General features: G+C 42.3%; 1 protein-coding gene across 2 annotated transcripts; it reads right to left on the bottom strand.

The window, feature by feature from the left end:
- Positions 1 to 8,005: 8,005 nt before the first annotated feature.
- Positions 8,006 to 15,460, bottom strand: LOC115159161 (follistatin-A). Of its 2 annotated transcripts, none has more exons than XM_029708619.1 (6): positions 15,267 to 15,460; positions 14,125 to 14,316; positions 13,619 to 13,837; positions 12,547 to 12,771; positions 10,564 to 10,794; positions 8,006 to 9,695 (listed from the first exon to the last, which is right to left on the bottom strand). In XM_029708619.1, exons 1-6 carry the CDS (start codon positions 15,358 to 15,360, stop codon positions 9,679 to 9,681), a joined length of 978 nt encoding a protein of 325 aa, XP_029564479.1. In that variant the 5' UTR covers positions 15,361 to 15,460; the 3' UTR covers positions 8,006 to 9,678. The 2 variants fall into 2 exon arrangements, with proteins under 2 accessions (XP_029564479.1, XP_029564480.1); XM_029708620.1 differs by having other exon boundaries at positions 8,006 to 9,409; positions 10,553 to 10,794.
- Between the last annotated feature and the right edge of the window lie 292 nt (positions 15,461 to 15,752).

The following is a 15,752-nucleotide window of genomic DNA, read 5'->3' on the forward strand; positions in this document are numbered from 1 at the left end:
CGAAGTTTTATTGTCATGAATCTTGCCCTGGAGAAAGAACTGAGCGATTCCCGTGAGATGGTCCAGCTGCAAAATCCAAATTGGCTATATTCAAAAACTTTATGAAAATTTTTGGTCTAAATTTAAGGTTAGGATTAGGCAATAGGGTTAGCAGTGTGGTTAAGGTTTTATGACTTTGTGGCTGTGTCAGCTGGGGACCACTCTACAGAGCTGCCTCCAGTGTAAGATTCATGACAATAAATGCCAACCTGCTCTGAATACGGGCCATTGTGTGCACTTTGAAACGTGATCATAGGGAAGGGAAGTCAGAGATGGGACTTATATGTATTTTCAGCTCATTTTAACATGCTTTTCACATTTCCAGAAGATACCTTTTCTCGGTCCCTGTCAGACATAAAAGGCCAATGGGAAAAGTGTCCGTCGGGCCAAAGACTGCAGCTGGGGACTACCGCCAGTCCGCTGACCATATTTTCTGCTAATTGATGAATGCTTTTTTTGCTGCATGTTGATTTTTGATTTCAAAGTAAACTTTGCCCCATGGTGGGGTTATGGTATGGGCAGGCATAAGCTACTGGCAATGAATCCAATTGCATTTCATCCATGGCAGTTTGAATGCACGGAAACGTGACAAGATCCTGAGGCCCATTTGCATGCCACTCATCCGCCGCCATCCCCTCATGTTTCAGCATAATAATGCACGGCCCCATGTCGCAAGGATCTGTACACAATTCCTGGAAGCTGAACATTTCCCAGTTCTTCAATGGTCTGCATACTCACCAGACATGTCACCCATTGAGCATGTTTGGGATACTCTGGATCGAAGTGTTCGACAGTGTGTTCCAGTTCCCGCCAATATCCATCGACTTCGCACAGCCATTGAAGAGGAGTGGGACAACATTCTACAGGCCACGATCAACAGCCTGATCAACTCTATGTGAAGGAGATGTGTCATGCTGCATGAGGCAAGTGGTGGTCACACCAGAAACTGACTGGTTTTCTGAATCATGCCACTATTTTTTTTTAAGTTATCTGTGACCAACAGATGCATATCTGTAATCCCAGTCATGTGAAATCCATAGATTACAGTTTAATGAATCTATTTCAATTGACTGATTTCCTTTAATGAACTATAACTCAGTAAAATAATTTTATTCAGTGTATATTGATTTAACCGGACTAACAGGTTGTTACATAAATCTAATTTCAACATATTCATCAGAACTACAGTACCAGTCAAAAGTTTGAACACACCTACTCATTCAAGGGTTTTTCTTTATTTTTACTCTTTTCTACATTGTAGAATAATAATGAAGACATCAAACTATGAAATAACACATATAGAATCATGTAGTAACCAAAAAAGTGTCAAACAAATCAGATTTTAGATTCTTAGAAGTATCCACCCTTTGCCTTGATGACAGCTTTGCACACTCTTGGCCTTCTCTCAACCAGCTTCACCTGGAATGCTTTTCCAATAGTCTTAAAGGAGTTCCCACAAATGCTTAGCACTTGTTGGCTGCTTTTCCTTCACTCTGCGGTCCAACTCATCCCAAACCATCTCAATTGGGTTGAGGTCGGATGATTGTGGAGGCTAGGTCATCGGATGCAGCACTCCATCACTCTCCTGCTTGGTCAAATAGCCCTTATACAGCCTGGAGGTGTGTTGGGTCATTGTCCTGTTGAAAAACAAATGATAGTCCCACTAAGCACAAACCAGATGGGATGGCGTATTGCTGCAGAATGCTGTGGTAGCCATGCTGGTTGAGTGTGCCTTGAATTCTAAATAAATCACAGGCAGTGTCACCATCAAAGCACCCCCACACCATCACACCTCCTCCTCCATGCTTCATGGTGGGAACCACACATGCGGACATCATCCGTTCACCTACTCTGCGTCTCACCAAGACACGACGGTTGGAACCAAAAATCTCAAATTTGGACTCATCAGACCAAAGGACAGATTTCCACTGTTCTAATGTCCATTGCTCATGTTTCTTGGCCCAAGCAAGTCTCTTCTTATTAGTGACCTTTAGTAGTGGTTTCTTCGCAGAACTTCAACCATGAAGGCCTGATTCACACAGTCTCCTCTGAACAGTTGATGTTGAGATGTGTCTGTTACTTGAACTCTTAGAAGCATTTATTTGGGCTGCAATTTCTGAGGCTGGTAACTCTAATGAACGTATCCTTTTCAGCAGAGGTAACTCTGGGTCTTCCTTTCCTGTGGCGGTCATCATGACAGCCAGTTCATCATAGCGCTTGATGGTTTTTGTGACTGCATTTGAAGAAACTTTCAAAGTTCTTGTAATGTTCTGTATTGACTGACCTTCATGTCTTAAAGTAATGATGGACTGTCGTTTCTCTTTGCTTATTTGAGCTGTTCTTTCCATAATATGGACTTGGTCTTTTACCAAATAGGGCTATCATCTGTATACCACCCCTACCTTCTCACAACACAACTGATTGGCTCAAATGCATTAAGAAGGAAAGAAATTCTACACATTAACTTTTAACAAGGCACTCCTGTTAATTGAAATGCATTCCAGAGGACTACCAGATGAAGCTGTTTGAGAGAATGCCAAGGGTGTGCAAAGCTGTCATCAAGGCAATGGGTGGCTACTTTGAAGAATCTCAAATATTAAATATAGTTTGATTTGTTTAACACTTTTTTGGTTACTACATGATTCCATATGTGTTATTTCATAGTTTTGATGTCTTCACTATTATCAACGTCACTATTTCAACGTCATGCCATCAATCTAAATAAAGAGGTATATTGGTATAAAATGTGAAGCCATAGTCCACCAATTCTTGCCTGAACATTGACTTCATGTCAACACATTTAGCTTCCATACTCATTTGCGTAGACTACCTAAAAACCATTAACTGGTTGAAAGTAAGTCCTCAAAATTTTCTTACACAAGTTGTATGTGAAAGTTTATTCGGAGTAAGGTTGGCTTTATGTAAGCTACATAGACATCTGATTTGCCCAAAGGACACCATCATTTCAACGTGAAGCTAGGTATATTGTCATTCATCCATAGTTGATTGGAACTTTGGAAGTCAAGAGGTAGTTAACATTAACCCTATAAATATGATGCAAATTCATGATATTAATAATACACTTTTACTTATGGACATTGTCTTTTATATTTGTTATTCATAATATTCACTATCCAAGCAGAAGATACACCTCCTTCAATTGTTGATATTTGGTTGCATTCATAATTCAATATCCAGTTTGTTTACAAATTAATGCTTGATTTGTTGCATTCACGTCTCCATCTCAACCAAATATTTAAGTTAAAGAATAGCACTAAATCAAATCAAACTTTAAATGCGCTTCAAATAAAGTTTGATTTGATTTAGTCCTATTCTTCAAGTTAGAGTTTTGGTGGAGATTGAGAGGTGAATCCATAATATGAATAACTTGTATATTAAATTTGAAATCAACCAACCATATACAAGACAATATCCAAAGCTAAAATGATATTACTAATATAATGAATTTGGAATCCTAAGGGCTAATGCTAACTACTTAACTTCCAAAGATCAAATCAAACCATGGATGAATGACATTATACCTAGCTTCCCTTTGAGTTGATGGTGTCCAATTGGGCAAATCAGATGTCAATGTAGCCTACATAAACCCAACCTCACGCCGAATTGACTTTCACATACAGCTTGTGTAAGAAAAGTTAAAGGACTTACTTTCAACTATTCAGTGCTATTTAGGTTGTCTACGCAAATAAGTATGGAACCTGATCAATGTCTAAATGTGGTGGGATGATAGCTCAGCTGAAACGAACACACATTGTTTAGAAACATAAGCAGGAAGAGTGTATTACCCCTCAGATACCAGTAGGAGTCACTGTTCAAGTAGAACTCGTTGGACTGTGGCTTCTCATTTTACTTAATATTTATCTTTATTTCGGCTGATAGCATTACGCTGAAACAATGACAGTGATTCAAACATACCATTTTACTATCAACATTGACACAAGGTCAAATAAAATATGTCTACTGAAATATGAAGTTCCACCATCCAATGTACAGTATATTGAATATAGGATTTTAACGTTTCTACGTGGAATTTTTATTGCAATTTTAACATATACACTACCGTTCAAAAGTTTGGGGTCACTTAGAAATGTCCTTGTTTTTGAAAGAAAAGCACATTTTTTTTGTCCATTAAAATAACGTCAAATCGAACAGAAATACAGTGTAGACATTTTTAATGTTGTAAATGACTATTGTAGCTGGAACCGGCAGATTTTTTATGGAATATCTACATGGGTGTATAGAGGCCCATTATCAGCAACCATCACTCCTGTGTTCCAATGGCACATTGTGTTAGCTAATCCAAGTTTATCATTTTAAAAGTCTAATTGATCATTAGAAAACCCTTTTGCAATTATGTTAGCACAGCTGAAGGCAGAGTTGCAAAGAAAAAGCCATATCTCAGACTGGCCAATAAAAATAAAAGATTAAGATTGTCACGTCCTGACCAGCAGAGGGAGTAGTTGTGTAGTATTTTGGTCAGGACGTGGAAGAAGAAGTCTGTGTATGTGTGTTCTGGGATGTCTGTTTCTATGTTGGTCTGTGTGGCTCCCGATCAGGGACAGCTGGTTATCGTTGTTCCTGATTGGGAGTCATATATTAGGAGTGTGTTTGTCATCTGGGTTTGTGGGTTGTTTCGTTAGCACTGCTGCTTTATGTTAGCCTGCTAAACTGTACCTGTCGTTTCTGATTTTGTTGTTCACATTGTTTAATAAATATAAAGATGAGCACTCAACCCGCTGCGTATTGGTCCACCTTTTTCCGACAGCGATTTCTCTATATCTTCTGATGAAGAGGAGCGTTACAAAGATGGGCAAAATAATAGATACTGGACAGAGGAACTCTGCCTAGAAGGCCAACATCCCGGAGTCGCCTATACTTCACTGTTGACGTTGAGACTGGTGTTTTGCGGGTACTATTTAATGAAGCTGCCAGTTGAGGACTTGTGAGGCATCTGTTTCTCAAACTAGACACTAATGTACTTGTCCTCTTGCTCAGTTGTGCACCGGGGCCTCCCACTCCTCTTTCTATTCTGGTTAGAGACAGTTTGTGCTGTTCTGTGAAGGGAGTAGTACACAGCTGTACGAGATCTTCAGTTTCTTGGCAATTTCTCGCATGGAATAACCTTCATTTCTCAGAACAAGAATACTGACGAGTTTCAGAAGAAAGTCTTTGTATCTGGCCATTTTGAGCCTGTAATCGAACCCACAAATGCTGATGCTCCAGATACTCAACTAGTCTAAAGGCCAGTTTAATTGCTTCTTTAATCAGAACAGTTTACAGCTGTGCTAACATAATTTCAAAAGGGTTTTCTAATGATCAATTAGCCTTTTAAATGAACTTTGATTAGCTAACACAACGTGCCATTGGAACAAAGGAGTGATGGTTGCTGATAATGGGCCTCTGTACTCCTATGTAGATATTCCATAAAAAATCTGCCGTTTCCAGCTGCAATAGTCATTTATAACATTAAATGTCTACACTGTATTTCTGATCAATTTTATGTTATTATAATGGACAAAAGATGTGCTTTTCTTTAAAAAAAACTCAGGTTTCAGCTAAGACCGAAGTGCAGACTGTGTTGAAGTAACAATGTTTATTGTAACAACCTCGGCAGGCAAACGACAGGTCAAGGCAGGCAGGGGTCGATAATCCAGAGTAGTGGGGCCAAGGTACAGGACGGCAGGCAGGCCCAGGGTCAGGTCAGGCAGAGGTCGGTAATCCAGAGTAGGGGCAAAGGCACAGGACGGCAGGCAGGCTCAGCGTCAGGAAAGGCAAGGGTCAAAACCAGGAGGACGAGGAAAAAGAGAGACCGGGGAAAAGCAGGCGCTGAGAGAGAACCGCTGGTTGACTTGGCAAACAAGACAAACTGGCACAGACAGACAGAAAACACAGGTATAAATACACAGGGAATAATGGGGAAGATGGGCGACACCTGGAGGTGGGTGGAGACAAGCACAGAGACAGGGGAAACAGATCAGGGCGTGACAAAAACGAGGACATTTCTTAGTGAACCCAAACTTTTTAACGATAGTGTACATCTGATGATTATGTTGAAATTGAATTGATATGTAACAACCTGTTAGTCAGGTTAAGTCAAAGTATTAAGTTGAAGTTTTACCCTAATTTCAATGTTTACAACGCTGGTTGAAATGAGATTAAAACAGTACTAGTTGATTACTTTTTCACATCCAGTGTATTCTCCGCATTGATTCCATTTCACAATACGTCGACAAATTGCGTTGATTCAACCAGTGTGTGCCCAGTGGGACAGTACTGTTTCGATTTCAATAGATCCCCAGTGTTAGTTCATTTCTTTTTCACAGTGTATAAGTGGTAGCGTACACTCTGTGCTGTGATGTGCTCCCAGATCCCAGCCAGCCCCCTGCCCTGCGGGGACCTGCTGTGACTGACTGATACAGTCCTTTTCCACAGACAGCTACACATTTTCACACGTTTCTATTGAACTCCTCAGAGGAGCTCGGCAGGGGTCTATAGCGTGTCCGGTTGGGTCTGTCTGTCAGGGCTACAGGGGTCTGTCTGTGAACAGGAAAGAGGAAAGGATTCATATAACACACTCATCCGGCCCGTCTAACTAGACTAGTCCAAAAAGGTCCCCAGTTTCTGGCAGACGGCATTGTGTGTGGGCAGCACTTTGAGCACCCCGTCAAGCACTGTTACCGTCTAACACTTTTCGTATGAAACTTCCAACACACCTCCTTTTTTGAGTCATTGGTTCCCTCTATTCTGTCTCTACGCCTGTCTGTCTCTCTGGCTATCTGTCCCTTTCTCTGTCTGCCTCTCTTTCTTTCTCCCCCTCTCTCTTTCTCCCATCTCTATCTCGCGCCCTCCCTCCCTCCCTCAAAATGTCCTCTTCTCCTATTAAAAACAGGCATGACATTCTGCAATCCTTTTACAATGTCTACTGTATGCGCAATCCAAATAGAAGTCCCCATATAAATATGTTTATGATCATTTCTAGGACTTTATAATCTATGGAAGTAACTTTAGTGATGAGTCACTGGTTTTCAGTGCAACCTTCCAGGTTTTGTCTTTCATGCTATGACAAGGTCAGGACAGGAGAGAAGAGAGAGAGTAACCTCACCTCTGATGCCACCATGGGAAATGCTCCCACTCAGCTCAGCCTCGGCTCAGACTGTCGCATCAGCATTTCCATAATGTTGTTATATTAGCGGTGTGGACTCCCAGGCCCAGGCAGCAATTTTCCAAAAAAGACAGACAAGGACCAGTCACGGCACACACAGTACGATTAGGATCGCATTTACTGCTGCTGAAATGTGATTAGATGAGAGTCTCGGGTTCAGATCCAAGGCAGAGCCGGGAGAGGGATGGAGAGGAGGAGAGCTGCTGGGCTGGTTCATGTCTGCTGGACCCTGATCCCCCCGATCTCTCTCTCTCTCTCTCTCTCTCTCTCTCTCTCTCTCTCTCTCTCTCTCTCTCTCTCTCTCTCACACACACACACACACACACACACACACACACACACACTGGAGGAGAGAGGGAGAGAGAGAGAGAGACCAAACACAACAACTTAGCACAGAAGCTAAGTCAGCTTTTCACACGGCTGGGGAAACGATGCCGAACAAGCTTCAGTCGATCAGCCACAAGTTTTATCTATCGGTTTAAATATGGCTGTGACTGAGTGACACAGTTCTGTCCTGCACATGGAGATAAATACATAAATACAGTATCTATCTATGTGGTCCTTCAGCACAAGTAACAGACAACTCTCAGGTAGTTGAGGACTGAGGAGGAGCACATGGAGCACTGAGGAGAGAAAATGACTGACTGACTTTCTGACTGTGATTGTATTAATGCAAATCTGATGATGATGTAGAATACTGGACTGGATTGAGTACACAGGAGAGGAAAAGTAGGTATTTGCTTTGTGTCATGTGTGTGTAAATGGTAGACAAAGCGCAAAAAGTTTGAGGGAAAAAATGATTTTATTCTTTACTCTCTTGCCCTGTACAAATATCATCATCATAGCTATTATGTACATTTAACATTCACATAAAAAATACAAAACTATATATTTATGACTGAATCTCTATTCAACATAATATAACAAAATAGACCAAGGTTAATTCATCGATATTTATCCCCACTGTAAATTTAGCAGCTGCTATCTTCTGAAAACAGATTTCTGTTTTGGACAAACAGGTAGTAAATTTACCGCAGCAGTTAAGTCATATGAATATCCCCCAAAGTGTGAGGAAATACAACATGCTTAAGTTTGATATATTGTATGTGATGAACATTGTGTGGTAAATTGCATTTACTTGGCTCAGAGGGAGTGATATCAATTCAATGATTGACCGCACTGAAAAACATTGGCAATTCAAAGTGTACAAGAGTATCAATGGCATATTATGAAATATGAAAAACAAAAATATTGTCAACTCAAAAATGAAAAAATGAAATTATTCCTACTCAGATGTTGTATAAAACATAATACATACATTGTTTCAGTCACAGTATTCTCCATCCTCTTCCCCATAATGCACAAAAGATATTACATTTCTGAAGGGAAAGAGACAATTGACTTAAAGTATTGGTATGCACTGTACTGGGACTAGGATGGGTAACTTTTGTTCAACAAAAACTAGACAAAGCCATTTTGGTCAGCTTTGAGTTGTAAACAAAACCAGGGCCTTTCTCTCACAAGGGTATATACATCAGTGAGCAAAAAGTTAGCAATAAAATAAACTGGAACACACACAACTAGCTAGCCAACATTTCACAATGGAGGAACACGGTAAGATGGGAAAAATCCAAATCTTTGCCCACGACAAGCAGATGTGTACAGCTCAGACAGAGAATTGCGTTACAGGAGTTTACATGAGAAGAACATCAATGTGGGTAGCATTGCACCTCAAATAAATAATACACTTTCTCTTTGGATAAAATGCAAGAGACAAAGGGTATACAGTAAGACAGACTGACACTGTAAATGTATAAATAATAATAAACAAAATATATAAATACATACAAGTAAACAACACACAGAAGTTTTGAAATATACGATTGCTTAGTTCCTCTTCTCTTCCTAGGTCCGGTTTCCCAAAAGCATCTTAAGGCTAAGTTCATGGTTAGAACCATAGGATCTTAGCCTTAAGATGCATTTGGGAAACTGGGCTCAGGACAATAAATAATCATACACTTTATGTACAGTATGAACAGTATTCTGTGGCTGAACTGAAACACTGTTCAGCTATTATGAATGTTTATCATCCGGTCTGTGTTGGAGGACGTATTGATTGAGAAAGCCTTAGTATTCCTGCTCTTTTTCCTCCTCTTCTTCATCCTCCTCTTCCTCAAAGTTCCGTATCTGATGGTGGATATATGGAAGAGCAAACGGTCCACTTGCTGTTGCGTCAGTGGACATAACAACAGCACAGAATCTCACTGCAACATTTAGCTTCTTTTCCTTGACTTGATTCGGTGGCAGTCTTCTTCTCCCGTACGGGACATGAAGCACGGTGATTCTGGTTATAACAGAAGCTGGGTCCTGGGAGGCTGAGACGCTGAGACGCTGGATGGGCTGGGCAGGGCAGTGGTGGTCACGGTGGTGTATGAGGGTTTAGTTGGCTCAGTGGTTTAAATCTGGTTTAAACCTGGAAATAGAGAGAACAGAACAGAGCTCATATACTCATCCTTACAATAGAATATAATACAACTTCATTTCTGTATTGTGAAACTCTGCTTTCAGCTGATGCACAAGACGGGACTGGGACCTATCCCATTTCTGCAAAGGACCACCCTGTTAGTGTGGTATTTGCCCTTTAAAAATATTTATCTTCAAAACAAACATCCACAGGCAGATGTAGTCAAAACCCCATCCAAAAAACAACCCATCCAAAACCCAGTCCTCATAATCCACATGCTGAAATAATTGAATCCCAGCAACATTACTGTTTACTGTTTACAGGAGAAACACAAGGCATTGTGGTAATTATAGGAATGATACACTGAGAGACATTCATCCATGTTTTGAATTAATCAAACATCACGGGAACAATAGAATAACAGTCACATTATGAGGTGGTCGGTCATAAGGTTTGCCTATACATTGTATCTAACCTCATCCCCAGGCTCATTTCTTCCACAGAGAGAGATAAAGACTGCATTATCAAACTTGTACAAGCAAGTTATTTTTGTGCAAGTGACTTTGCCACAATCGGCACACTAAGACAACTTTAACGTAACATCACATTGTGGAAATAGGATGAGGGATGGGTTGGAGTTATTTTTCATCCTAACTTCCACTTAAGTAAAATGTTAACTTAGTCATGCATTGATGTCACTTAGGATTTTCCCCTCAATGATGACCTTGGGTAAACTTTGGGGAAACTGACTGGGGAAACGCATGTATTGGAGTTGGAGCCACTTTCTCCTAAGTTCTCAGTGGATGCGTCGCTCTGGTCGAAAGTAGTGCACTACATAGAGAATGGGGTGCCATTTCAAATGCAACCGTATACTTACAGTTGCAGGATCCTGAGTGTTTGACCTCCAGGAGGCGCTGCTGAGCGCAGGCGGCCTGCCTCATGGAACACTCGCTGGGGTAGGTGTTGTTGTCACTGGCGCACACACTCTCGGCTTGCCGACTATCTGGACACGCTTCGTCACACACGGAGCAGCGTCCGCGGCCACTCGCTTCATCCCACAGACAACTCTTTGCTCCCCGACACACAATGTCCTCACATGACCTGGCGTCTGGAGAGGAGACACACACAGAGAACATCAGACACTATTGTTACACTTCCTCACAGGCCCAGGCCAGTGCAGATCCATTTCTGACTCAAACAGACAGCATGATTCTGGTGATGGCGCCAATAGACTTAGTGCCCTGCCTGTTTGAATTAGAACGGACAGAACAGACACATTTTCTGATGCTTAGTAGACCTACTACTCCAGTATAATCTGACAAAGGCCTTTGTGACCGAAAGCTTGGCACATCAAAGCACTAAAATCTTCATCGATCTACAGTACAAGTCAAAAGTTTGGACACACCTACTCATTCAAGTATTTTTTTTACTATTATCTACAATGTTGAATAATAGTAAAGACATCAAAACTATGAAATAACACATATGGAATCATGTGGTAACCAAAAGAGTGTCAAACAAATCTAAATATATTTTAGATTTTATATTCTTCAAATAGCCACCCTTTGCCTTGATGACAGCTTTGCACACTCTTGGCCTTCTCTCAACCAGCTTCACCTGGAATGCTTCTCCAACAGTCTTGAAGGAGTTCTCACATATGCTGAGCACTTGTTGGCTGCTTTTCCTTCACTCTGCGGTCCAACTCATCCCAAACCATCTCAATTGGGTTGAGATTGGGTGATTGTGGAGGTCAGGTCATCTGATGCAGCACTCCATCACTCTCCTTCTTGGTCAAATAGCCCTTATACAGCCTGGAGGTGTGTTGGGTCATTGTCCTGTTGAAAAACAAATGATAGTCCCACTAAGCGCAAACCAGATGGGATGGTGTATCGCTGCAGAATGCTGTGGTAGCCATGCTGGTTAAGTGTGCCTTGAATTCTAAATAAATCCCAGACAGAGTCACCAGCAAAACACCTCTATACCATCACACTTCCTCCTCCATGCTTCACGGTGGGAACCACACATGCGGAGATCATCCGTTCATCTACTCTATGTCTCACAAAGACATGGCGGTTAGAACCAAAAATCTCAAATTTGGACTCATCAGACCAAAGGACAGATTTCCACCGGTCTAATGTCCATTGCTCGTGTTTCTTGGCTCAAGCAAGTCTCTTCTTATTACTGGAATCCTTTGGTAGTGGTTTCTTTACAGCAAGTCGACCATGAAGGACTGATTCACACAGTCTCCTCTGAACAGTTGATGTTGAAATGTATCTGTTACTTGAACTCTGTGAAGCATTTATTTGGGCTGCAGCAGAGGTAACTCTTTGTCTTCCTTTCCTGTGGCGGTCCTCATGAGAGCCAGTTTCATAATAGCGCTTGAAGGTTTTTTGTGACTCCGGATTGACTGACCATCTTGTCTTAAAGTAATGACTAACTGTCGACTGATTGGCTCAAACGCATTAAGAAGGAAAGAAATTCCACTAATTAACTTTTAACAAGGCATACCTGTTAATTGAAATGCATTCCAGGTGACTACCTCATGAAGCTGGTTGAGAGAATGCCAAGAGTGTGCAAAGCTGTCATCAAGGCAAAGGTGGCTACATTGAAGAATCTCAAATATATTTTGATTTGTTTAATATTTTTTTGGTTACTACATGATTCAATATGTGCTATTTCATAGTTTTGATGTTCTTACTATTATTCTACAATGTAGAAAATTGTCAAAATAAAGAAAAACCCTTGAATGAGCAGGTGTGTCCAAACTTTTGACTGGTTCTGTAAGTGTACAGAAACTCCATTCTACAATCGATGTATCAACTTCACATGCAACTCCACATATTGCCGCTCTAGTACCCACCAATGCATTTCCCTTCGTAGGCCACACCAATGGACCTTCCCAAGATGCACGTGGCTCTCCTCAGGTGGCAGGAGCTGGCGTAAACAACACCATCGTTCCCACACAGGTACTGGTCTGGTGACGTCACCTCTGGACACTGGTGATTACATGTCACACAGTAGGCGTTATTCGTCTGGTCCACGACGCACGATGCGCTACCGGGACAGCGGACTCCATGACACGTCTCTGTGGATGGAAACACGCACACGCGCACACAGACAGAAACATTTAGAGGCACGACTGACATACGTGACACTGTTCATGACATGTCAACCCTTCAATTACACACAATTAGATCATTTCACTTCACCAATCTCAGAGTATTCACTCACGTGCGATGTTTGTTTTTCCCTCGCTGCTATAGAGCAGTAACATATAAGCTTTCCTTACTGCCCAAGTTTGACTTAGCCTATGTGAAGTCAGATGACAGAATCCGCCTCACACTTCTGGTCTTTTTTTGGACCCGCATAACTCTAAAGTTGTCTAAACCAGCTGTTTCTATGCCCACGCACCAGAACATGTGCTGTGAATCAGGTTGATACACTAGTCTACAATAGTTGATACTCAGCCTCACACACTTTGAAGTGTGTGTGCACCGTCTACCAGTGAGTGAGTCCTGGCCCAATTTAGGCAGTGAGCCTAGTAATGCCTAGTCTACTGCCTCCAGGTCATAAACAGTAAGTACAGTAAGCCCCTTGTGCCATACATGGGAAAACAGTCTTTTAACCTAAGCCTGGTATAGTCTCACAAGTCAGACAATTGTTTCCGAAATAATGCATATAAGTGAAAGACTGGAAATGGAAGCTAAGTCTGGCTGAAAGTTCCTCACTGAAAGTGAGAGCATGTCCTCAATTGACCCTGTTTAAATGAACTGGCTGGGTTGCAAAATTCCTGAAACGTTTCCAAAAATTCCCAGAATCAAGAGGGAATAAGCAGGGGAGGGATCCCACAACAGGGATACTGTCTCTGGAAAACGTAAGAATTTTGGCAAAGTTTCCCGATTTTTGCTACCCTAATCCTGAGAGGGACTTACTGCGGCAGCGGCCGGGGTACTGGACCTCCAGGTTGGGATGGTTTCTGCATCGGGCCCTGAGCATGGTACACTCGTCCCTGTAGGACTTTCCATCGGACCCACAGACGGACCCCTGCCCTGTGACGTTGGAGCAGTCCGGAGCACACACACACCTCGGCTTGTTCCTCTTGTTCATCTTGCATCTCTTCCCGGGACCACAGTCGACGCTGTCGCATGTTTCTGAAATGGATGGATGGATGGATGGTTGGGTGGATGGATGGATGGAGGGAGGGATGGACGGACGGATGAACCGGTCATCATACATAATGGGTCCGTCTGATATAAGGACAAATGCCTTTATCAAAACCCATTATTACAGGATACTATGTGGGAGTAATTACTTAACATTACATGCCACACACTTTATAACATGTTGGAGTTTTCTGCAAGAGGTTCCACCAAGTTTCAGAATAATGTTGCACCGCTTGCAATGAGGACATTCATCATTACCACACACTTTCACTCACCTTTACAAGGTATGCAATTAGGCGCGCCTCCATTGAAGATCATCCACCGGAACAGCGTGCTGTTGGGCACGTCTTCCTCGGTCCATGCCGTGCCCAGACGACCACTCCGGCAGCAGTCCTCCCGGGTCATCCCGGACATGTAGAGCACCTGGCACCGGCCGTTCTTACCCTGCTGCAACCAGCAGTTACCGGCTGGAGAGAGACAGCCCATGTCCAATTAACGTCTCATATCACAGGTATAACGGTTAGAGCCTTATTTGAGCAGGCTACATCGTAAACAACACCACATTTCCCTCTATAGCACCCTAGAACTTTGCTCTAAACAAAAAAGTATAAATGGATACATATACAGTATGTGTGTGTGTGTGTGTGTGTGTGGGTGTGTGTGTGTGTGTGTGTGTGTGTGTGTGTGTGTGTGTGTGTGTGTGTGTGTGTGTGTGTGTGTGTGTGTGTGTGTGTGTGTGTGTGTGTGTGTGTGTGTGTGTGTGTGTGTGTGTGTGTGTGTGTGTGTGTGTGTGTGTTTAGAGCAAAGTTCTACAATACAGGCTGTGCCAAATGTGTCTGGTTGCGTAAAGACCAATAAATCCCAACGCAGCGGGATTTCACCAAAGGACGCACGAGAGGAGCCGCGCGTAACTCCTCCTTGGGACTCACCAGTCCATCTGTCTCAGCTCAGCTCGTAGGACATTGACCCACTTGTAAAGGTATAGGGAGTCATGTTGACCAATCTCCATGTGCAATTGATTCCTTCTTCAGACTACCCACGCGTCATTTTATGATGCATAGCATTTTGCCATGAACTCCATTAGACACAATCACCAATTGTTTAATACAAAATCACCCATATGTTCTTATGACGTATTTAAAAGATGCCTTTACTGGGCTTGGTACCGCGTTTTCTTAGAAAATGTGGTAATTTGGAAGTGGAAAAAACATGAAAGTACTGAATTCAGTCCAGAAAGTCAGAAACAAAGATATAACTCAAAGTTACACACCCATGCAGTCGCCTTTCCATTTTGTATGAAATAAGACACTAGGTTGAATGAAGGTTCCCATGGACTGATGCACCAATGACAAATGTCGCCTACAACTTGACCTTAAAAAGTTATGCCGTATCACATTATTAATCATAGCATACTCACCCTGGACTTTGTGGTCCTCCATAAAGTGAGTGAACCACATGAAAAGCGCAATCACGCCTTGGCGGAGCTGCGGTGTTTGTAGCATCCTAAACATGAGGACAGAAGGCGGACTGGCGTGAGCGACTAGACGCGCAGCGGAGAAGTTGTGTCTGTGCGCACGCGATGCCAACCCTCAGTGAGTGACTGTCAAACTGTCCGACTCCGTCTCTCTTTTTAAATCTTTAAGGGGGTCTCCTCAAGCAAAATATCTGAAGTGGGCGGTCTTCAAATTGGTGGGGGGTGGAGAGAGAGATATATTTTATAATAGCTTCCTCTTCATCAGGTAGCCTACTGAAGAGCAACTCAATATTGAGCGTGCATTAAAGACTGCTTTGGTGCAGGATTATTGACGGTTGTGGTGCGTATAGATATTGGCAAGACCACAATGTTGACCAGAGAGGGCATTAATATCAGTCCCGAAATCCCAGAAAATATCGGCTCTTCAGT

Source organism: Salmo trutta, chromosome 23 (assembly GCF_901001165.1).
Source record: "Salmo trutta chromosome 23, fSalTru1.1, whole genome shotgun sequence".
NCBI lineage: Eukaryota > Metazoa > Chordata > Actinopteri > Salmoniformes > Salmonidae > Salmo > Salmo trutta.

Bases quoted from the DNA above. Each gene is read 5' to 3' on its own strand.
- LOC115159161 (XM_029708620.1), bottom strand. From the start codon at position 15,360: ATGTTTAGGATGCTACAAACACCGCAGCTCCGCCAAGGCGTGATTGCG. The intron at 14,317-15,266 runs GTGAGTATGCTA...GTCTCTCTCCAG, and splicing joins GGAGGACCACAAAGTCCAGG to CCGGTAACTGCTGGTTGCAG. The intron at 9,410-10,552 runs GTTGCATTTGAA...ATCCACCATCAG, and splicing joins CCTGCAACTGTAAGTATACG to ATACGGAACTTTGAGGAAGA.